The following is a 25,539-nucleotide window of genomic DNA, read 5'->3' on the forward strand; positions in this document are numbered from 1 at the left end:
CTACTTCATCTCTTTATTCTACTAATGAATAATAAAAACAACACAGAAATAATCTACATATACATAATGTATTTTTTCCTTAGTTAAACTAACACCTATGAACTTTTATTACCTCACTGCCATCATTTTGAGTATCTGTTTTTTACTTAGGGATGGGAAAATGCTAGATATAGAAGACCCTGATAAATAAAATGCAAAGTAACAAAAGATTTACTGGGTTTCTGTTTGTGAAATTAATACATACAGGCGTGTCAGTTATGTATAAGGACAGATCCCAAAGACAAAAAGGGATCAAAGAATAGTTAATATAAAGTTTCTGTAGTTTCAGGCAGTACTTCTGAATTTTTGATGGCTGAAAATCTAGTGAAAGCTTCAGTGCCTGAGGATGAGATTCTAACTGTCATGAATAGCAAGCAGCTACAGCAAACAAATCTGGCTTTAAATAAAATGCAGCAATTTAACATCTGTGCACTATCAGCTGAAGAACAAAAGATCCTACAGTCCCTTAATCATCTCAATGAAAGATTATACTGTAAGTATGGAAGAACACTTTTTGTGTACAGGAAATTTTGTATTTTATTCTTAGACAATTTTTATTTAAAATTTAATTTAAAAATTGAAAATGAAAATGCAAAATGTGTCCAGATTATCACCTATTTGAACCAAGTATATAACAATTTAAAATTTATCTGAATCTCTATACTATTTCAAGTATACTGTATTCATATCATTTACAATGATACCAGTTTCACTGGCAGGCTTAATTGTCTTTTGGCAATGTGTGAATATACTTCTATTTCAGCAATGTGACAAGCTAGTTATCTGTACTTACCATCCATCTAAAACAACCATAAATTCAGGATTATTGTTGTCATTCAGTCACTAAGTCATGTCTAACTCTTTGTCAGCCCATGAACTGCAGCATGCCAGGCCTCCCCATCCTTCACTGTCTTCCTGAGTTTGCTCAAACTCATGTCCATTGAGTCAGTGATCCCATCCAATCATCTCATCCTCTGTATTTACCATCCATCAAAAACAACCATAAATTCAGGGTTATGTACTTGAAAATCTTAAATATAGCAATAAGATGGTGAGAATACAGAAATTCACAGGACCAGGAACTAAATATAAATAAGATCCTAGAGTGATAAGGACAGTGCTGCTGCTAGCTTTTCTCTTGAGAACATTTAACCCACAGAGTGAAATTGAGCTTTGCTTTTCATGGCCTCATGGAAAAATGGGAACAGAAGACAAAATCCATGGCCTACTTAAAGATGAGTAGTCTCATGGAAGACCCTCCCACCCTAAAGTTGGGCCTACCGAGGAGCTACATCCTATGCAGTCTCACACTCCCAGAGAGACAGAGAGGTTAAAAAAAAAAAAGCTTGCCTAACAAGTCTCAGAATTAAACAGATGAGGGGCGAAGACATGCAAGCTTTTTCACCCCTCTGTATGTCTCTGTATGTCTATGTAACTCTTTAAGAGGTTTTTGTCAACAACAGTCTCTTACTAAAGGAAATTCTAAAAATTGTACTTTAGCAAACCAAAAGTGATCTCAGATGGATAGTCTGAGAGGGTAAATTTGAACAAACATTGTATAAAAAAAATAAATGTAATTAAAAAGTAGTACGTGATTCAAAGAGAAAACAGAGTTTAAACACCTATCAAAAATATTACATAAATTGGAGAACATAAATGGTGTTAAAGTGTACTAGAACTCTCGTATGGTTATGGAATTGAGTAAAGATAGAGATTAACTTTGTACATGCTTGCTAAGTTACTTCAGTCATGTCCTACTCTTAGCAATCCTATGGACTGCAGCCCACCAGGCTCCTCTGTCCATGAGAGACAGAAATTAACTTTAGATGTTGATGAATAAAGTATGTCTGTGCTCATTACTAAGGTCACAGGGGAAAACTAGTTTAGATGAATTATTATCAGATGAAATTGACTATAAAGCAGAAAACATTACTAGACATAAAAAAAGATGACTTCATGATGATCAAAGTTTTAATACAGGAAAAATTATAAAATATTTTCATTGTATAAACATTTAAAAACATAGCCTCAAAATGTATAAAGTATTTTTTAGCCATGATTAGGGGATATTTTAACATTAATTATAATTAATTACAATCAGTAATTGATAGAACAAATAGACCGAAAAAATTGATATATAATAATCAAACATGATTAACATTCTTGATCAAAGGGACACATTCTTTGTAAGCGCACACTTAGAACATTTATTAAAAGGAACCAATATTATACTATAAAACACATTGACACATTTCAAAGGATTGGAGTAATGCACATCCTCTGACCACAAACATGAGTAACAAAAAATAACCATTAAGAAAAACATTTTTAAACAAACCAATGTTCTGAAAAATTAACTATAATAGAAATTACAAACTATTTAGATGTGAACAATAATAAAAATATTTTCTATGTATGTATTTATCAAGGTCTCTCAACCTTGTCACTACAGACATTTTTGGTTGATAATCATTTGTTGTGGGGGGCTTTCCTGTGCCTTGTACCATGCTTAGCAGTATCTCTGGCTTCGAAAATCATAGAATGTCCCCATCGTGATAAGTGTCTTCAGACGTAGCCAGATGTCCTCTGAATGGCAAAAAGAAAATTACCTATGGTTGAGAACTACTGAATATTTTTTTATATGTCATATATATAAAAATATATATGTATTTACTGTGTGCATGTATATATTCCACATTTGCATAAAATGTAGAAAACTGGAATATATCAATCACACACTAAGAATGAGAAAAAACAGATAAACAACAAAAGTGTAGGTTTTCTTGAACCCATTAGAGAGCTGAGATCCCAGCACAACCAAGTAGCCTGACATCCAAGGAAAGACAGGAACTTCCAAGGAGAGACAACATGACCGTTGGCTTGCTGTGGCAGAATATGGTGCAATGCCAGATTCCATACAAGCTGATGTTAGGAATTATGTTTAAACTGCTAACAGATAAATGTGGGCTATTACTGGAATATAAAACCCCTGGGAGTCACAGACACAAGAGTTCACACAGCTCACAGATTCTTATTTATAAACTTGTACTTTGTATTCATAAGAAAAAAAGCAGAATAGGAGACTAGAGAAATCCTTTCTCAGTGGCGCAGTCTTGGAGAAGGGGAGCAGCCATCACTGTAGGAAAGGTATCAAGCTCCATGCAGAACCTTCTTTCCTGCAGAATGAAGGTCTGGGCTTCCCAGGTGGCACTAGAGGTAAAGAATCCACCTGCCAAAGCAGGAGACAAAAGAGATGTGCATTTGATGCCTGGGTCAGGAAGGGTCAGGAAGATCCCCTAGAGTGGGAAATGGCACCCACTCCAGTATTCTTGCCTGAAAAATTCCGTGGGCAGAGGAACCTGGTGGGCTACAGTCCATTGGTGTGCAAAGATTTGGACACGACTGAGCAACTCAGCACACACACACACAGGTATTGGGATAGAGGCAGCAAACTTTGCTGATTGCCCCCGGGGCACAAGTGAAGACTTACTGGGTGTAGCGGAAACGTAAGAGAAGTAGGCTTCTACTCTTAGAGAAGGGGCAAAAAGGAGGCAGAGACCCATATTATTAGAGGTATCATGCTATTGGAGAAGGGGCACAAAATTGTCTTGCACAAAACCTTCCAAAGATATAGTGCACAAAGTGGACTGCCCTGGAAAGGAGGAGCAGAATGACTGAGGAGGCATAGAGGACATGCCTAAGGCTTAAGCCTGGAGCAAGACAACAGAAAGACTCCACTACTCCCCCACTACAAGGCCAGTGAGTACCAAAGAACAAGCAATGGAAATCAGCTGGAGAAAAGCAAGAGCATAGAGAGTCTTGTGGTACTGTGCAGACACACAGGGAGGCAAAAACTGAAAGTAGAGGGGAAAATTTAAGGGAAAAACCTCTGATACCTGCAGAAGCACAAAATAACACTAGAGAATTTTGAAACCATTGATGTACTGAAGGTAACCATAGCAACAATAAAACTCAAACTGAGTTGATTAACGACACACACACACATACATACACACCAATTGTCTAACAGAAAAGACATGCCCATTTTCTGGCACAAACATATTTACCCCAAACAAGAAGTTCAGCATTCAGTCAAAACTTAAAAAGCAAGGAAAAAAACTCATAGTCAAGGGACAAAGCAATGAACAGAGTGAGACACAGATGGCCCAGATGTTGAAACTGTTGGATAGATAATTTTAAATAACTATGACTAATATGTTAAAGGTTATAGTGGAAAAGGTGGGCCACATGGGAGATTACAAGCCTGAACAGATAAGAATTTCAGCAGAGAGATGGAAACCATACAAAAGGGTCAAATAGAAATGTGAGAAATAGGAACACTGTAACAGAAATTAGTATTCTATGTACTTGTCAGCAGATTCAACAAAGCTGAGGAAAGAATTTATGAATTTGAAGATAGGTGAGAGAAAATTTCCAAACTGAAACACCAAAACGTTTGAAGGAAAACACCAGAACAGAGGATCTAAGAGCCATGGGACAATATAAACCAGTCTAACAAACATCTGATTGGGACCCCAGTGTGAGAAACTGCAGCCTTTTTCACTGGAATGAGCTACTGATTGGATTTAGGTAAAGCCCTTTCACATAGGATGAGAACCCATTCTTCGATCCCAAATAGCTATGAAGAACTTCTGGGGTCATTCTGAGACAAGTTGTTTGTCACTTCAAATTGCAACAGTTGGGCACCAAATAGAAATTAAATTGAGCTCCTATTACATAAGTAAAAATCGGTTACAAGGTGATTAAAGATTAAATATGAAATATATATATAAAGCTTTTAGGAGGTAGTATAGAAAATATTTGTAATCTCAGGATTTCAAGGAAAGATTTCTTAAGTAGAGCACAAGGATCATAATCCATAGAGGAAAAAGATAATAAATTTTACTGTATTAAAGTTACAAACTTTTCTTCATATCAGAACATTAAAAGAATGAAAAGGCAGGCCACAAAACAGAAGAAAATTTAATACATGTTTCAAATATATAAAGAACTTCTATATATCGATAAGTCAATTTAGTAGAAAAATAGGTGTGGGAAGATGAACAGGAACGTCACAACAAAGAAAATGCAAATGACAATAAGCACTAATAGATTATTCAACATTTTTAGTAATACAAAATAAAACAATGAGGTACAGTTATATACTCATCAGAAAGACATGAGTTTAAAAGCATGGCAATGCTAAGTGTTGGCAAAGACGTACAGCAATTAGAGCTCTCTGATAATGCTGATGGGAATGTAAACTGAGGCAATCTTTTAGGAAATGTTTTGCTACCCATGTAATAAATTGAACATGAACATACCCTACAACCTAGCAATTTTACTTGTAGGTGCATATCTAGAGAAAACTGCACATGTGTATCAGGAAACATGTATAAGTATGTATAGTGTGTGTGTGTTAGTTGCTTAGTCGCGTCTGACTCTTTTCAACCCCATGGAGTGTAGCCTGTTAAGTTCCTCTGTCCATGGGATTCTCTAGGCAACAATACTGGAGTGGGTTGCCATTCCCTTCTCCAGCGGATAGAGATCATCATAACAACAAAAGCCAAAAATTTTAAAACATATATATATATACACACACATATATATGTGGTATATTCAGGTTCTGGATTACTGTTCAACAAGGAAAATGAACAGCTACACGCATGGAAAATTAGATCTACACACGTCATCATGGATGAATCCAAATAATATATAATTTTGAGCAAAATAAGGCAAATCTCGGAAATACCATTTATGTAAAGAAACATGCAAAACTAGACAATTATTTGGGGGATATGTATACATGTATTAAATCTATAAAGAAGCAAAGCCAGTTTAGTGCATTACCTCTGTGAGCAGGGAAGAGAATGCAATCCCCAGAGCATCTGAGGTATTCCAGGATTTCTCCAAAGTGATGATAATGTTCAAATATCTTAGTCTAGGTAGTTACACAAGACATTAGCTTTATTATTACTGAATAAATATGCACATATGTTTTATATACTCTGTGTTAATTTCAAAATTAAATGCTTAATACATTAATAAAAGACAGTGTGCTGAATCTACAAAAGCAATACATAACTAAAGCTGTAGGTTTAAGGTAAAATTATGCAGCTGTGCTGTGCTCAGTAGCATCCAACTCTTTGCAACCCCATGGACCATAGCTCACCAGGCTCCTCTGTCCATGGGATTTTCCAGGCAAGAATACTGAAGTGGGTTGCCATTTCCTTCTCCAAAAATTAAGCAGATATAGAATAAAAGCATCAAGTCAGTTTTTTTGGAGGGTTCTTTTTTTCCTTTAGATACTTCCACATATCTTAAATGCTTCATATAAAAGATTCTGTCTTAATTTTTTTCTTTTGTCCAGATCCTTGCTATTATATGGACAAAAGCAAAAACATTGAAAAGGCAGCAGCTGACCAAATTACTAAACTTTTTGCACCTCAGTAGCTAAACATCTCCTCCTTTTTCCTGAGATCCTCCAAGAATGAAATTTGTTTTTTGTTTAAAAAGAGAAAAATTAAAAAAAAAAAACAAGAAGATAGAAAAATTTTAAAGAAAAAATAACCTAGCATTTGAATAAAGATTGGTATGGAACAGTCAAAGTACTGGGAATGTCTTTTTAGGAACATAAATTTTGTGTATAATAATAGTTTTTAATCAAATTAACTCGACTGTTTCTGAGGACAATAAGGAAAAAAGTTTCTTATTCAGTTTTGAATATTTTGACACATCAGAATTTAATATTTGATTCTTTAGCCAGTCCTTTCACTATATATAACTAAATTATTTATATATCATGGTATAATTATTTCAGATATACAAGAAACCATTTGCAAAAATCCATCCATCAAAAGTACTTTACAAATAATACCACTTCTGGTAAGTATTTTCAGAGTATTTTTTGTTTTCTTTTTTTAGGAAACATCATGTTTTCATATGTAAAAATCCTTTATTGGTAATAATTTTTCTTGAGATTGACTTTTAGGAAGCTTTTCTCCCCAATCAACTTTTTAATTATAAGATGTTTTCTTAGAATCAAGCAAATATCCTCTCATTTAAAAAATCATAATATAAAGATTTTTACATTGAGAGCATTTCATCAATTGACAGATGGTAACCATTAACTTTCTCTCTAAAAACGTTACTCTTCCTTATTTTAACATCAGTAACATCAGTCAGCAACCTTCCTTTCTCAGGGAAAATGGTATAAATTCACAGAGTTATGACATCAAAATTACACCATTCCCCTCCTCCATCAATACGGTTTCATTTGCCATATTCTGCCTGGAGATTTGAACATTTTATTTTTGTTTGACCGTCTGTCTGCTGTTTTTATTTTATGTTATTTTACTCTTCATTTAGATTCACCAGCTGATGACATTTTGCCGTCTTTGGTTTATCTGATGTATGGATGGATGGGCAGATGAAAGAGCAAAGTAGAATAGGTGGGCTCAGATAGGACAGGGTAGATGGGACAGAAGATGCATAGTTACACACACACAAACATATATTTTAATGAACTGCTTAAAAGTGTAGACATGGTGATACTTCCCCTCCAATACCCCAGCATACATAAATTCACCTACCATCAAAATTACCACACCCGAGAAATTTAATATCACATATTATTTGATACACATTCCACATTCAAAGTTCTTCAGTTGTCTAAAAATAACTCTCTGTGGCTATTTTATTTCTCTGATCCAGGATCTAACCCAGGATTATAATGTTGCATTTGGTTGTTGTATCTTTTAACCTAGAAAAGGCTCCTGTTTTTCAGTCTTTCATCTACATTGACACTTGTGAAGCATCCAGACCGATTATATTGAATACCCTATAATCTGGATTTGTCTGATCGTTTTCTCATGATTAGATTCAGGTTATTTTTTATTCAGGTTATTATGAATGCAGAGTTCTCAGTTTATGTTTTTGTAGCCTGTTTTTCTTTTAATCACTTGGGCTTATTTCTACCTGTATCTTGCCCAATTCTATTTAACTGCTTGTTATCTATAGTCCCAAAAACAGATGTCCACACTTTTAGATGTCCAAGCTTAGTTCCTCCCTTTGGAATAAAGTGCATGGGCTTTCAATGTACTTTGGTCTTTTAAAAGATTTCAAAATTTGTTCTTGGATCTTCACTGTATTTTATATATGTAAAATTATTTAATATGAAAGTTCTAAAAAGGCAATATATAACCATATTCTTACACTTTCTGTATGTTCAAGAGACCATTAAAATTGTATTTACCAGGACACCTGTAGTATAGCCTATTTCTAGTCAATAGAGATTTTTCCAAAAAATATTTCTATCTCTTTAAATGGCAAAAATGTCTGTTCAAAAGTATTTGTTATTTTGGAGATATTGCAGATAAGTTTTTTATCAGTGTTTTTTGTTTTTCATTCATCTTCAATGTTTTCCTATCCATATGAACAAGAATTTTGTTTTTAAATTATAATACTATATTATAGCTTTACAATGTACAAGTATTATGTAGTTAATTCAGAAACTAAATTTCTCCACCTAGGAACACTAATTGTATAATATCTATCAGGTACCCCAGTACTAAAAACCCAAATGTCATTGGTTTAACATTGGAGAATTGATGTTTCGTTCCCAGAAGTTGTATATCTCTCTGGAAGATTCACAACTTGAGTAAAGTTTATATATTAATCCACCACCCTCCACCCCACATATATGGTTTTATTGTTGTTGCTGTTTGCATATTTACCCCATTCAATTGCCCTTTGGGATGTTTCCCCCATACCAGTGCTTGATAGTGTTGATCTGGGTTTCTTTCTCATCTCAGGCATAGAAGTAAACCGATGTATTTTTTCTTCCTAATGTGTTTAGTGGAGAAGGCAATGGCAACCCACTCCAGTACTCTTGCCTGGAAAATCCCATGGACGGAAGAGCCTGGTAGGCTGCAGTCCATGGGGTCGTGAAGAGTCAGACACGACTGAGCAACTTCACTTTCACTTTCCACTTTCATGCATTGGAGAAGGAAATGGCAACCCACTCCAGTGTTCTTGCCTGGAGAATCCCATGGACGGAGAAGCCTGGTAGGCTGCAGTCCATGGGGTCGCACAGAGTCAGACACGACTGAGCAACTAATGCACATGGTCATCTTACTAGTTTAAATTATCTCCAAAAAAAGTGACATTCCAAAAAGTATTTACATGAAATTTACATGCAGAATATAACTTCTCTTCTAAAAAATATGAATTATTCTAACAACAATTTTTAATCCCACAATGTACAATGTTGATCTATTCTAGCCAAACATGTTTAATGTATTTAATGTGAATTAAGTTTGCAATGCTCTGCTCTGCTTTCATGTTTTTCTCATGCTTTACTTACGTTCTTGCCCAATTCCTACCTGCACTATATTTTTGCTCTACTCTTCAGACACAACCCTCTAAGCTGCAGTTTAATGTTACTTCTCCCATGAAGCATGCTGTGACCAATCCATCTATGATACTCTAAGCCTCCTCTGAACTTATTACTGCAGTATATCTGGTTTTACACATGTGTACTCCATATGTGCTTTGTTAGTTGTCTTTCTAAGTGAATAATCTTTTTTGGATCTTAGAGGATTTTTTTCACTTATCTGCCCACTTCATAGAAATTTGCACATACTCAATCTTTGAAAATACTGGTGGAGATTATATGGCTTTTTTATACATGGTCTGTGAATATATAAATTATCCACATTTTTCAGACTTCAGTAAAATGCAGTGAACCTGAAACCTTTTTTAATATTCTAAGGATTTTATGCTCCATAAAAGTACCACTGTTTCTAGCGTTCTTCCAAAGGCCTCTACTGAGTGTTGTTTATCTGTTTGCTTGCTTTGGCTGCGCAGGCTTTCTCCAGCTGTGGGCACACAGGCTCCTCTGGTTGCAGAGCGCAGGCTCCAGAGCACACTGGCTCAGCTGTCCTGTCAGTTGAGGTCTTGGTTTCCCGACCACGACCCCACCCACAGCCCTGTGGGCTCCCAGCCACCGGGCCACCTGGGAAGTCCCTGAGTGTTAATGTTGTTGTGTACTCACTCAGTCGTGTCCAACTCCAAACCCATGGACTGCAGCCCGCCAGGCTCCTCTGTCTGTGGAATTCTCCAGGCAAGAATACTGGAGTGGGTTGCCATTTCCTTCTCCAGGGGATCTTCCCAACCTAGGGGTCGAACCTGTATCTTCTGCACTGGAAGGTGGATTCTTTACCAGTGCACCGCCTGGGAAGCCCCTGAGTGTTAACATTTAATCAATACAGTCTTTGCGGCAACTGAACATTTTTGAGATATAAGTAGAAGAAAGGAAACTGACACTTACTAGGCTCCTACCATTGAAAAGCACTGTACCAAATGGTCTCACAGATATTCTTCTGTTTAATCTTCTACGTTGGTGACATTAAGTGATTTTCTCAACTCTCAGAACTGTGATGAGTTCTGGTGATGCATTCTCAGTGATGAGTCAGGATTTACACTTTCCCATCTAACCCCCAAAATCTGTTCTACCTTTTATAATCCTTATTTCAATGGCACCATTATCCACCAAATTTCCCAGAGAGAAATTTATATCTTATCCAGGCTTGTCATTCTCCCTTAACCCCTAGTCAATAAATCCTCCCAATAATAAAGTGCATCTCAAATCCACTGACTCCTCTCCATTTCTGCTATTATCTTAGTTTAAGAATTCACCATGTCTCATCTAGACCATTTCAACAGCCTCCCTTTTTGCTCTCACCACTGTGTCTTTCACACCATCACCATCAGAGTAATCTTTTTAAAGAGCCAGGTAGGAACATAACACTCTCTTTCTTAAAACCCAATCTCAGTAGTTACCCATCACCTGAAAGATAAAATTAAGACTTCCCTGGTGGTACCTTGAATAAGAATCCATCTGCCAGTGCAGGGCACAGGGTTCGATCCCCGGCCCAGGAAGATTCCACATGCCACAGAGCAACTAAGCCCATGCACCACAACTACTGAGCCTGTGCTCTAGGGCCTGTGACCCACAACTGCAGAGCCCACGGGCCACAACTGCTGAAGCCCCTTCACTTAGAGCCTGTGTTCTGCAACAAGAGAAGTCACCCCAATGCAGCAAAGAGCTGCCGCTGTTTGCTGCAGCTAGAAAAAGCCGGTGCAGCAACGAAGACCTAGTGCACCCAAAAATAAATAAATAGACAATGAAAAGTAATTTTTAAAAACTCCAGAGAACTACACTCAAGAGCTTTTCACCCTCATCTCCAGTTGCTCTACAGGTCATAATTTACATACTCTTGAGTAAGAAGCAGGTCTCCCTGGAACTTCTTGCAGCATCCCGGGCCCACACTGCTCCCACTGCTTCACAGGAGTGCTCCTAAACTCCTCTCTCCTCTATTCTTTTAAGACTTGACTTCAGTGTCATCCCTGATAGGCTTACCCAGCTCAGACTTTGTTTTACCCAAAATTTAGAAGTTCTTCTTTTTGGAAACCGTAGCAGTCTGATTTTTTCTTTTTGTAAAAATTATTGTATTTGCCTATTTTTATTCACTGAACAAATAAAGGCTTAGTTCTTACCCTGTGTCAGGCTGGGACTCGAAAGCAGAAAACACTTTCCTTTCCTCAAGTAAGGAAGTAAGTCTGTGCATTATAACACGGACATACAGATAAAATGCAAACAATATAGGATAAAAGGGTTACTGCAGGGCAGCCTCCAGGCCCTCCCATGATTTTTCAATATAAAAACTAGGAATCTTAGAAGCAGAATTTTCAGTTTGGAATATTTTACCTGCTTTTTTAATGGGGAACACATGTATACCTGTGGTGGATTCATTTTGATATTTGGCAAAACTAATACAATTATGTAAAGTTTAAAAATAAAATAAAATTAATTAAAAAAAATTTTTTTAATAAAATAAAATAAATTTAATGAATTTTTAACAATCACTTTCCCAAGAACTTCTTTAGCCTAACATTGTTAAACTACTCCTAGGGTATTTTATGGGCTCCAAGTGATTCCTATAGAAACTAAAATTATTAAATTTTGACCATTTACACAGCAGGTTATGATTTTTAAAAAGCACCTGTAAACATCTTGCCAATAGCAAAGAGTAAAGATTATGAACCATTATAATTAGTATGATGCCTTATATAAAGTGATAGTCATCATGTTGAGATTGATGTTTATGTAGCATTTGAGAAATTGAATTATGAGTTCAGTCTTATTAAAATCTGTAATCTGTAAGGAGATCCACCTAACAGATTTTTCCTTAAAGTCTATGAATACTACAGTAAAAGAATATATTCTGAAATTATGTTACAGAACAGCCAGCCAAGGACCAGTCCATCTGATGTTGGATCCAGATCACAGAGAAAATACTGATGAGTATAACAGTAGTTATTAAATGGAATCATTATTTTTGAGAATCTCCTATAAATATATATTTATGTGTCTGTTAATTATTAAAATACTATAACCATCAAATAACATGAACAATGGAGATAAATTGATTTACATTTATGCTTATAATACTTTATGTATTTTATTGATAAATACATTTTTAATAAATGAAAATACTTCACTGTTTTTAATGAGAATGCTACTGGAAATAAATTCATTGTATTTAAAAGTAAGATATTTTATTATTCAAATTATGTGTTAGCTATAGTTCAGGAGCTTGTTTTGCTGAAATTCCTAATAAATTCTAAATTTTTGTAGAATGGTGTAAAAAGTTTATGATTAATAATACCGCTCATAAATAGTAATTCTATTTAAGACTTTGAAGGATCTCTGTACTTTGGAGATGTTACTAAAGGGTCTTATTCTCAATTCTGCATGTTCAGAAATTAAAGTTATCATATTTGAAAGGGGTGGTTAGCCTCTAAAGAATTGGCTTTACTAGCAAAGCTCATGAGGCAAATGATAAATATCAAAAGTAAACTTCAATCCCAACTGGATTACTTAAATTGTCTGATCAATATGTTCTTTTCTCAATGAGAGTGTCTATTGGTGAAACTAGATTTATATTAGAAGATTGTTTCTTTAAGTTATAGAAACAAAACCAAAAGTTGTATGATCATAAAAAAAAATTGTTTTCATAAAATTATAATAGTCTCATACATCCTTTTGAAGAAGGAAATGGCCACCCACTCCAGTATTCTTGCCTGGAAAATTCCATGGACAGAGGAACCTGGCGGGCCACAGTCCATGGGATCACAGAGTCGGCCACGACTGAGTACATCAGCAGCATACATCCTTTTATCAAGTATTTCTCCTTCATGCTCTCATCACCTCTCATCTGGACTATTTCAAGATGAATCTCTTACCTCTGGCACCAATAAGGCTGCTAGAGTGGCATTTCTGAAGTATGAGTGAAGTGACCAGAATGAAAATCATATCAATCCCAACTTAAATGTCTTTAGAGCTTCCTCTCTGGCTGCTAGAGAAAATTTACACACCTGAGCATGGCATATAAGGCTCTTCATATCCTGAGTCCTCCCTGTTTACCTACATCATCTTTACCAACTCTCTCACCACACCACTTATTTCAGCATACTGAACTTTCAGTTCAATAGCTCAGTCGTGTCCAACTCTTTGCAACCCCATGAATCACAGCAAGCCAGGCCTCCCTGTCCATCACCATCTCTTGGAGTTCACTCAAACTCACGTCCATCGAGTTGGTGATGTCATCCAGCCATCTCATCCTCTGTCGTCCCCTTCTCCTCCTGCCCCCAATCCCTCCCAGCGTCAGGGTCTTTTCCAATGAGTCAACTCTTCTCATGATGTGGCCAAAGTACTGGAGTTTCAGCTTTAGCATAATTTCTTCCAAAGAACACCCAGGGCTGATCTCCTTTGGAATGGACTGGTTGGATCTCCTTGCAGTCCAAGAGACTCTCAAGAGTCTTCTCCAACACCACAGTTCAAAAGCATCAGTTCTTCGGTGCTCAGCTTTCTTCACAGTCCAACTCTCACATCCATACATGACCACAGGAAAAACCATAGCCTTGACTAGACAGACCTTTGTTGGCAAAGTAATGTCTCTGCTTTTGAATATGCTATCTAGGTTGGTCATAATTTTCCTTCCAAGGAGTAAGCGTCTTTTAATTTCATGGCTGCAGTCACCATCTGCAGTGATTTTGGAGCCCCCAAAAAATAAAGTCTGACACTGTTTCCACTGTTTGAAGTGATGGGACCAGATGCCATGATCTTCGTTTTCTGAATGTTGAGTTTTAAGCCAACTTTTTCACTCTCCTCTTTCACTTTCATCAAGAGGCTTTTTAGTTCCTCTTCACTTTCTGCCATAAGGGTGGTGTCATCTGCATGTCTGAGGTTATTGATATTTCTCCCGGCAATCTTGATTCTAGTTTGTGCTTCTTCCATCCCAGCGTTTCTCATGATGTACTCTACATATAAGTTAAATAAACAGGGTGACAATATACAGCCTTGACGTACTCCTTTTCCTATTTGGAACCAGTCTGTTGTTCCATGTCCAGTTCTAACTGTTGCTTCCTGACCTGCATATAGGTTTCTCAAGAGGCAGGTCAGGTGGTCTGGTATTCCCATCTCTTTCAGAATTTTCCACAGTTTATTGTGATCCGCACAGTCAAAGGCTTTGGCATAGTCAATAAAGCAGAAATAGATGTTTTTCTGGAACTCTCTTGCTTACAGACCCCCAAATACAACCTGCTATTTCATGCCTCTCTGCCTGTACATATACCATTGATACTATCTTGGAATGCCTTCCCTTTCACTCTACTTACATCTGCTGATAAACTTTAATTCATTCTTTTAAATTCTGTTTAGGTTAAATTTCCTCCCAATTTTTTCTAGTAATCATCTCCACTACCTATAAATCTCCACTACATATAAATTTGTACCCTGCATTATAATTATTTGTGTGCATAAATGTCTGTTCTTCTAGATCAAGAGAATTCTAGAAGGTAGAAATTGTCCTTAATTTGTTCCCTTTGAAATTAAAATAAAGTACATAGTGGCAGATCAAAATAACAAGGAAAAAATATTCAATTGTTCAATTTGTTGAGCCCCTACTGTGTACTAGGTACTGCTTTGTGTGCTACGGATACAATAAAAAACAAAACTAACTGTCTGTCACTATGGAACTTAAATTTTAGTGAGAATTACAGATTTTAAAACATAAGACTATAATATTAGATAGTTATAACATACTATAATATCAGATAACACTGAATGAAAATCAGAGCATGGTAAGGGACAGAGAATGATGGGAGTATTATTTTAGACAGAGAGGTAAAGTGCTCAGAGAAGGGCTCTGAGAAACTGACATTTGGGTGCATATGTGAGTGAGGTACAGTGACCTCAGGATGGAAAAGGTCAGTTTTCATTCCAGTCCCAAAAAGCGCAATGTCAAAGAATGTTCAAACTACCACACAATTGCACTCATCTCACACACTAGCAAAGTAATGCTCAAAATTCTCCAAGCCAGGCTTCAACAGTATGAACTTCCAGATGTTCAAGCTGGATTTAGAAAAGGCAAAGGAACCAGAGATCAAATTGCCAACATCTGTTGGATCATCGAGAAAGCAAGAGAGTTCCAGAAAAACATCTATTTCTGCTTTCTTGACTTTTCCAAAGCCTTTGACTGTGTGGATCACAACAAACTGTGGAAAATTCTGAAATAGATGGGAATACCAGACCACCTGACCTGCCTCTTGAGAAACCTGTATGCAGGTCAGGAAGCAACAGTTAGAACTGGACATGGAAGAACAGACTGGTTCCAAATAGGAAAAGGAGTACATCAAGGCTGTATATTGTCACCCTGCTTATTTGACTTATATGCAGAGTACATCATGAGAAATGCTGGGCTAGATGAAGCACAAGCTGGAATCAAGATTGCTGGGAGAAATATCAATAATCTCAGATATGCAGATGACACCATCCTTATGGCAGAAACTGAAGAATTAAAGAGCTTCTTAATGAAAGTGAAAGAGGAGAGTGAAAACGTTGGCTTAAAACTCAACATTCAGAAAACAAAGATCGTGGCATCTGGTCCCATCACTTCATGGCAAATAGATGGAGAAACAATGGAAATAGTGGGAGACTTTATATTTTGGGGCTCCAAAATCACTGCAGATGGTGACTACAGCCATGAAATTAAAAGACACTTTCTGCTTGGAAGAAAAGCTGTGACCAACTTAGACAGCATATTAAACAGCAGAGATATTACTTTGCTAACAAAGGTCCATCTAGTCAACGCTGTGATTTTTCCAGTAGTCATGTATGGGTGTGAGAGGTGGGCTATAAAGAAAGCTGAGCACTGAAGAATTGATGCTTTTAAACTGTGGTGTTGGAGAAGACTCTTGAGAGTCCCTTGGACTGCAAGGAGATCCAACCAGTCCATCCTAAAGGAGATCAGTCCTGAATATTCATTGGAAGGAGTGATGCTGAAGCTAAAACCCCAATATTTTAGCCACCTGATGAAAAGAGCTGACTCATTGGAAAAGTCCCTGATCCTGGGAAAGATTGAAGGCAGGAGGAGAAGGGGACGGCAGGGGATGAGATGGTTGGATGGCATCACTGACTCAATGGACATCGGTTTGGGTGAACTCCTGGAGTTGGTGATGGACAGGGAGGCCTGGCATGCTGAGGGGTTGCAAAGAGTTGGACACGACTGAGCAACTAAACTGAACTGATTCAGTTACCATAGTCCAGAGACAGCTTAAACCCACCCAAGATCATGACCAACTGAAAGAAAAAGTATTTTGTACAGTCTTATTTGGAGTGTATAAGAGTAGAATTTAATAAGGTAACATAAAATTTAGAGCTCAGATTTAAAAAAATAGAAAGTTGCTTGCCTCTACCAGTAAACATTTTGGACATTTTTTTATGCCATCAATATACCTCTGTGAATCAGGATAGCATTAAACAACTTTCCTTTCATTCCTGGTCATGTGCAGAGGTCCAGAAAGGGCTCTGGCCTTCTCTGTGTCATGCCTTTGGTACCGGTGGCTTCCAGTCCGTGAGTACTAACCTCAAGCACCCGGACATCAGGCTCCAAGGAGCAGCAGGGTTCCCCAAGGTACTGATTCATTCTCCTTTGATATCAGGTCTGTGGAGCTGCCCTGGGAGCCTGAGCTGTGCTAGCCTCTCCTCTCCCACTTCACATTTCAAACAATGAAGGCTGTTCTACAGGAAAATAAATAAAATTATATTCCCATGGGGTAATCAGGCAAGATGGGTGTGCCATGATGTTTGTGAAGCATTTCAAACATCTTAAATGAATACGTGGTGTGTTTTTTTTTTTTTAAGACAAGGATTCATATTTATGTGTTGCTGTAAATGTATTCATCAGCCTCCTACATGCTAAAGCAACTCCACAGTTAATAATCCCTAACTTTAATCCCTTTCATTTATACATCAAAGAATATCTCTAAACAAGAGATAGTTAAAAATAATTAAAAATCCAAAGTCAGGCTAGACCAGAACAACCTCACTAGTAAACTGGTAAAGCAGGACAAGATTTGTACTTTCCTAATACATTATGACATTGTCCTTTTATGAAACTGCAATATGACCAGAATCCCCATGCAGTATTGGCCCTGTGTGTGTGTGTATGTGGCAGTCGCTCAATCATGTCCAACTCTTTGTGACCCCATGGACTATAGCCTGCCAGGCTCCTCTGCCCATGAATTCTCCAGGCAAGAATTGATAACCATTCTTGCCTGGAGGAATGGCTGGAGTGGGTAGCCATTCCTTCTCCAGAGGATCTTCCTGACCCAGGTATTGAACCTGGTCTCCAGCATTCCAGGCAGATTCTTTACTGTATGAGCCACCAGGAAGCCCATTATTGGCCCTAACTCCTCCAAAAAGAGATGTTATAATTTTAGACCAGAGTGGCTTCATTAAATAAGAAAAGTAGAAGGGCAAAAATATACATTCCTTGCAAATTAAAGTGAATAGTGTTTTGCATGCTACCAAAGTGAACACTAAGTAAGAATGTGATAATATATACATTTCAAATAATGTAAGAAAAGTGCCTTACAACACTGAGTTTTAACTTTTAGGGAAAAAAAAGAATTCTCTTTCAAATTGAGAAGGTAAACTTAGAAGAAACCAAAGAAAATACCACTTTCCTCAGTGAATAAACTTATAAAATCACTACAAGGTACAATAATCTCTTAGGCAAAGAATATCAAAAAAAATTTTTTTAAATTAGACACATCTGTGGTACACAGAGTTTCTAATAACTGATAAGAAATTTAGGTTTATCTTTAAAACTGGTGTCAGAGAGGATACTTGCTTTCAAGAGCATGAAAAATATTTGAATATTTGAACTAAGGATGAGTCTGGAAATTTTTTAAATAGATGTTTTAATTATAAAATTATAAAGGGGGGGCAAATTATAGATAGATAGATACGTCCTATGTCTTGATAAAATTTTATGAAGTGGACACACCTATGTAACCACCACCTACATGAAGATATAGAGCATTACTAGCACCCCAAAGTATTATACATTACCCCCGAAGACAATTGCCATTCTGATTTCTATCACCAGAGATTTAATTTGTCCATTTTGGGCCTTTACATAAATAAAATCATACTGGGAAATATATATATACATATATATAATATTAAAATAAAATTAGCATCAGAGATGATTACCAATGACTTCATTTTAAATCCATGTTGGCAAAGCACATGAAAAGATGCTCAACATCACTAAGTTCATTTCAGTTCAGTTCAGTCGCTCAGTCGTGTCCGACTCTTTGCGACCCCATGAATCGCAGCGCACCAGGCCTCCCTGTCCATCACCATCTCCTGGAGTTCACTCAGACTCACGTCCATCGAGTCAGTGATGCCATCCAGCCATCTCATCTTCTGTCGTCCCCTTTTCCTCCTGCCCCCAATCCCTCCCAGCATCAGAGTCTTTTCCAATGAATCAACTCTTCACATGCTGCTGCTAAGTCACTTCAGTCATGTCCGACTCTGTGCGACCCACTATATATATAAATATACATCCCACTATATATATATATTCTTTATCCATTCCTCTGTAGATGGACATTTAGGCTGCTTCCATGTCTTGGCTATGGTAAGTCAGATCTGATCAGTCAATCAGTTGTGTCCAACTCTTTGCAACCCCATGAATCGCAGCACGCCAGGCCTCCCTGTCCATCACCAACTCCCAGAGTTCACTCAGACTCATGTCCATTGAGTCAGTGATGCCATCCAGCCATCTTATCCTCTGTCGTCCCCTTTTCCTCCTGCCCCCAATCCCTCCCAGCATCAGAGTCTTTTCCAATGAGTCAACTCTTCGCATGAGGTGGCCAAAGTACTGGAGTTTCAGCTTTAGCATCATTCCCTCCAAAGAAACCCCAGGGCTGATCTTCAAAATGGACTGGTTGGATCTCCTTGCAGTCCAAGGGACTCTCAAGAGTTTTCTCTGGCTATGGTAAACAGCACTGTAATTAACAGTGGAGTGCATGCATTTTTTATAATTATGGTTTTCTCTGCATATGTGCCAGGAGTGGGATTGCTGGATTATATGACAACTTATTTTCAGTTTTTTTTTGAACCTCATAGAGGTTGTACCAATTTACATTCCATCAACAGTGTAGGAGGGTTGCCCTTTCACCATACCCTCTCTAGCGTTTATTGTTTGTATACTTCTGGATGAATTTGGACTGATGTGAGGTGATCGCTCATTGTAGTTTTGATTTGTATTTCTCTAATTTAGTGATACCTCATGCGAAGAGTTAGAGAAGGAAATAGCAATTCACTCCAGTGTTCTTGCCTGGAGAATCCCAGGGACAGGGGAGCCTGGTGGGCTGCCATCTATGGGGTCGCACAGAGGATAAGATGGCTGGATGGCATCACTGACTCAATGGACATGAGTCTGAGTGAACTCTGGGAGTTGGTGATGGACAGGGAGGCCTGGCGTGCTGCGATTCATGGGGTTGCAAAGAGTCAGACACAACTGATTGACTGATCAGATCTGACTTACCATAGCCAAGACATGGAAGCAGCCTAAATGTCCATCTACAGAGGAATGGATAAAGAATATATATATATAGTGGGATGTATATTTATATATATAGTGGAATATTACTCAGCCTTTAAAAAGAATGAAGTAATGTTATTTGCAGCAACATGGATGAACCTAGAGCTTGTCATACTGAGTGATGTAAGTCAGACAGATAAAGACAAATATCATATGATACTGCTTATATGTGGAATCTAAAAAAAATGACACAAATGAGTTTATTTATAAAACAGAAATAGAGTCACAGATGTAGGAAGCAATCTTGTGGTTACTAGGGGGGAAAGAGTGGGAGGGGTAAATTGGGAGATTGAGATTGACATATACATGCTATTATATATAAAATAGATAACTAATAAAGACCTGAAGGCAGGAAGAGGAAGGGACAACAGAGGATGAGATGGCTGGATGACACCACCAACTCAGAGGACATGAGTTTGAGCAAACTCTGGGAGATGGTGAAGGACAGGGAAGCCTGGAGTGCTGCAGTCCATGGAGTCCCAAAGAGTTGGACATGACTGAGCAATTGAACAACAGCAAATAAGGACCTACTGTGTATCACAGAGAACCTTACTCAATACTCTGTAATGACCTACATGGGAAAGGAATCTCTAAAAGAGTGGGTATATGCATACACATAACTGGCTCACTTTGCTGTACAGCAGAAATGAACATGACATTGTAGACCAACTATACTCCAATAAAAATTTTTAACTTAAATAAATCCATGTTGGAAGTAAAATGCACTAACACCAGTCAACACAAGAAATATATAGATTTGCATAAAGGATACTCTTGCTTTCCAAACCCTTCTCTGAATCTCATCTCCCTTCCCTTTATGTCACCTCAAGGTCAGTGTCCCTCTGTGAAGTCCTGCTGTCCAGTGCAGTTTCTGGATCAAGGCACTGACTACAGAACTGAGGCGCAATTGCACCTGAGGGCTTTCTTCTCACTCCTATCCAGAAATTCCTCAAAACTGAAACTCTTCCACAAAGATTCACAGCCTCATCACCTCAAGCAATAAGTCTACCTTTCATCTTCTCATGGACAGAAAGATCAAGCCCTGAGCCTTCGGGAATGGGAGCACTAACTCCAAGACCCTAGATTACCAGAGAACTAACCCTAGGGAGTATCAAATACTGAGAACCTACACAAAGGAAACCACTTGAATACAAGACCCGACATCATCCAACCACCAGTAGCACCCTGTGCAGGATGCCTCATCTAAACAACAAACAAAACAAAAATACAAACCCACTCATCAGCAGACAAGATACCACCTCACTCAGCCTTGTGCATCAGAAGAAAAACAAACAAAAACTCAGCAAAAATCTCACCCTATACAAAGCTTACACAAACCACTGGACCAACCTTAGGAGAGCAGAAACCAAAAGGAAGAAAGAATCCAAACTTGAAACCTGGGGAAAGGAGACCTCAAACACAATAAGTTTAAAAAAAAAAAAAAAAAAAAAGAAGGAGAAATACTACACAAATGAAGGAACAAACTGGAAACACAGAAGTCCAAATAAATGAAGAGGAAATAGGCAAACCCCCTGAAAAAGAATTCAGAATAGTCATAGTAAAGATGATCAAAAACCTTGAAAATAAAATGGAGAAAATGCAAAAATCAATTAACAAAAACCTAGAAAAAGAATAAACATATAAACAACACAATTACTGAAATTAAAAAATACTCTAGAAGAAATTGATAGCAGAATATCTGAAGCAGAAGAATGAATCAGTGAACTAGAAGATAAAATGGTGGAAATAACTTCTTAAGAGCAGAATAAAGTAAAAAGAATGAAAAGAACTGAGGATAGTCTCAGAGATCTGTGGGGTAATATCAAATGCACCAACATTAGAATTATAGGGGTCTCAGAAGAAAAGCAAAAGAAAGGGTATGAGAAAAATTTTAAAGAGATTATAGTTGAAAATTTCCCCAACATGGAAAAGGAAATAATCAAGTTCAAGAGGCGCAAAGAATCCCATACAGGATAAACCCAAGGAGAAACATGCCAAGACACATACTAATCAAACTAACAAAGACTAGACACAAAGAAAGAATATTAAAAGCAGCAAAGGAAAAGCAACAAGTAACATACAAGGAAAACCCCATATGTTTAATAGCTGATCTTTCAGCAGAAACTCTGCAGGCCAGAAGGGAATGGCAGGATATATTTAAAGTACTGAAAGGGAAAAATCTACAGCCCAAAATTACTGTACCCAGCAAGGATCTCATTCAAAATTGATGGATAAATAAAAAGCTTTTCAAACAAGCAAAAGTTAAGAGTATTCAGTACCACCAAACCAGCTTTACAACAAATGTTAAAGGGACTTAGTCAAGAAATACAAGAGAAGAAAAAGATCTACAAAATCAACCCCAAACAATTAAGAAAATGGCAATAGGAACATATCTATCAATAATTAATTTAAACATAAATGGATTAAATGCTCCAACCAAAAAACACAGACTGGCTGAATGGATACAAAAACAAGACCCATATATGTGCTGTCTACAAGAGACCCACTTCAGATCTAAAGACACATATAGACTGAAAGTGAGAAGATGGAAAAATATATTCCATGCAAATGGGAAGCAAAAGAAAGCTGGAGCAGCAATCCTCATATCAGACAAAATAGACCTTAAAATAAAGAAGATTACAAGAGATAAGGAAGGACACTACATGATGATCAAGGGATCAATCCAAGAGGAAGACATAACAATTGTATACATCTATGCCCCCAACATAGGAACACTTCAATACATAAGGCAGACATGAACAGACATAAAAGGAGAAATTGACAGTAACACAATAATAGTAGACTTTAACACCCCACTCACACCAATGGACAGATCATCAAAACAGAAAATTAATAAGGAAACAAGTCTTAAATGATACATTAGATGAGGCGGATCTCATTGATATCTTCAGGACATTCCCTCCAAATGCAGAAGAGTACATCGTCTTCTCAAGTGCACATTCTCCAGGATAGACCACATCTTGGGTCACAAATCAAGCCTCAGTAAATTTAAGAAAACTGAAATCATATCAAGCATCTTCTCTGACCACAACGCTAAGAGACTAGATATCAATTACAAGAAAAAAACTAAGAAACACAAACACATGGAGATTAAACAATACGTTTCTAAATAACCAACAGGTACTGAAGAAATAAAAAGGGAAATCAAGAATTTCTAGAAACAAATGACAGTGAAAACATGACAACTCAAAACCTATGGGACACAGCAAAAGCAGTTCTAAGAGGAAAGTTTATAGCAATACAATCCTACCTCAAGAAACAAGAGAAACACTGAATATACAACCTAACTTTACACCTGAAACAACCGGAAAAAGAAGAACAGCAACAACAACAACAACAAAAATTATCAGAAGGAAAGAAATCATAAAGATCCGAGCAGAAATAAATGAAAAACAAACAATAGTAAAGATTAATAAAACTAAACGCTGGTTCTTTGAGAAAATAAAATGACAAACGTCTAGTCAGACTCATCAAGAAAAAAAAAGAATCAAATCAACAAAATTAGAAATGAAAAAGGAGAGGTTACAACAGACAGTGCAGAAATACAAAGGATTATAAGAGAATATTATGAACAACTATATGGCAATAAAATGGGTAACCTGGAAGAAATGGGCAGATTCTTAGAAAAGTTCAATCTTCCAAGAATTAACCAGGAAGAAATAGAAATTATGAACAACCCAAATACTGAAATTGAATCTGTGATCAAAAATCTCAAGCCCAGGAGCAGATGTCTTCACAGGAGAATTTCATCAAACATTTAGAGAAGAGCTAATGCCTATTCTTCTAAAACTCTTGCATAAAGTTACAGAGGAAGGAACACTTCTAAACTCATTCTGCAAGGCCACCATCACTCTGATACCAAAGCCAGACAAAGGCAACACAAAAAAGAAAGCTACAGGCCAATACCACTGATAAACATAGATGCAAAAATCCTCAACAAAATTTTAGCAAACAGAATTCAGCAACTCATCAAAAACTCGTACACCATGATCAAGTTGGGTTTATTCCAGGGATGCAAAGATTCTTCAATATATGGAAATCAGTCAATGTGATTACACAATATTAACAAATTGAAATATAAAAACCATATGATAATCTCAATAGATGCAGAAAAAGCCTTTGACAAAATTCAGCACCCACTTATGATTAAAACTCTTCAACAAATGAGCATAGAAGGAACCTACCTCAACATAGTAAAGGCTGTACATGAAAAGTTTACAGCAAACATTATTCTCAATGGTGAAAAACTGAAAGCATTCCCCCTAAGATCAGAAACAAGACAAGGGTGTCCACTTTCACCACTATTATTCAAAATATTTCTGGAAGTCCTAGCTACAGCAATCAGAGAAGAAAAAGAAATAAAAGGAATCCAGATTGGAAAAGAAGTAAAGCTCTCACTGTTTGCAGATGACATGAAACTGTACATAGAAAACCCTAAAGATAGTATCAAAAAATTACTAGAGCTAATCAGTGAATTTAGCAAAGTTGCAAGATACAAAATCAATACACAGATATCACTTGCATTTCTATATACTAACGATGAAAAATCAGAAAGAGAAATTAAGGAATCAATCCCATTCACCATTGCAACAAAAACAATTAAAGATCTAGGAATAAACTTATCTAAGGAGATAAAAGAACTGTACACAGAAAGTTATAAGACACTAATGAAAGAAATCAAAGATGACAGAAACAGATGGAGAGATATTCCATGTTCCTGGGTAGGAAGAATCAATATTGTGAAAATGACTATACTACCAAACACAATCTACAGATTCAATGCAAACCCTATCAAATTATCAATGGTATTTTTCACAGAACCAGGACAAAAAAAATTCACAATTCATATGGAAACACAAAAGATCCCGAATAGCCAAATTAGTCTTAAGAAAGAAGAATCAACCTTCCTAACTTCAGAGTATACTACAAAGCTACAGTCATCAAGACAGTATGGTACTGGCACAAAAACATACATCTAGACCAAAGGAATGAGATAGAAAGCCCAAAAATAAACCCATGCACCTATGGGTACCTTATTTTTTACAAAGGAGGCAAGAATATACAATGGGGCAAAGAGAGCCTCTTCAATAAATGGTGCTGAGAAAACTGGACAGCTCCGTGTAAAAAAATGAAATTAGAACACTTCCTAACACCATACACAAAGACAAACTTAAAATGGATTAAAGACCTAAATGTAAGAAACTATAAAACTCTTAGAGAAAAACATAGGCAGAACACTGGATAACATAAATCAAAGCAGATCCTCTGTGACCCACCTCCTAGAGTAACAGAAATAAAAACAAAAGTAAACAAGTGGGACCTGATTAAACTTAAAAGCTTTTGCACAGCAAACTATAAGCAAGGTGAAAAACCCTCAGAATGGGATAAAATAATATCAAATGAAACAACTGACAAAGGATTAATTTCCAAAGTATACAAGCAGCTCATAAAACTC

At 37.0% G+C, this 25,539-nt stretch overlaps 1 protein-coding gene and 1 non-coding gene across 9 annotated transcripts in view; both read left to right on the plus strand.

The window, feature by feature from the left end:
- CEP126 (centrosomal protein 126) overlaps positions 1 to 25,539 on the plus strand; it is a 140,386-nt gene that overhangs the window by 101,378 nt on the left and 13,469 nt on the right. For 4 of the 8 annotated variants that reach the window (XM_027563918.1, XM_027563923.1, XM_027563925.1 and 1 more), the window contains 3 exons: positions 323 to 532; positions 6,860 to 6,924; positions 12,344 to 12,741. In XM_027563918.1, coding sequence (XP_027419719.1) covers positions 323 to 532; positions 6,860 to 6,924; positions 12,344 to 12,403 — 335 coding nt within the window. In that variant the 3' untranslated portion in view covers positions 12,404 to 12,741. Of the gene's footprint in view, positions 1 to 322; positions 533 to 6,859; positions 6,925 to 12,343; positions 12,742 to 25,539 lie in introns of those variants that run through there. The other 4 variants (XM_027563920.1, XM_027563919.1, XM_027563922.1 and 1 more) reach the window with 4 other exon arrangements.
- On the plus strand, positions 16,933 to 17,049 carry LOC113906117. Its single transcript, XR_003514803.1, has one exon. It is a non-coding gene; the product is annotated as a small nucleolar RNA SNORA57 (small nucleolar RNA).

The sequence above is a fragment of the Bos indicus x Bos taurus genome, chromosome 15 (assembly GCF_003369695.1).
Source record: "Bos indicus x Bos taurus breed Angus x Brahman F1 hybrid chromosome 15, Bos_hybrid_MaternalHap_v2.0, whole genome shotgun sequence".
Classification (NCBI taxonomy): Eukaryota; Metazoa; Chordata; class Mammalia; order Artiodactyla; family Bovidae; genus Bos; species Bos indicus x Bos taurus.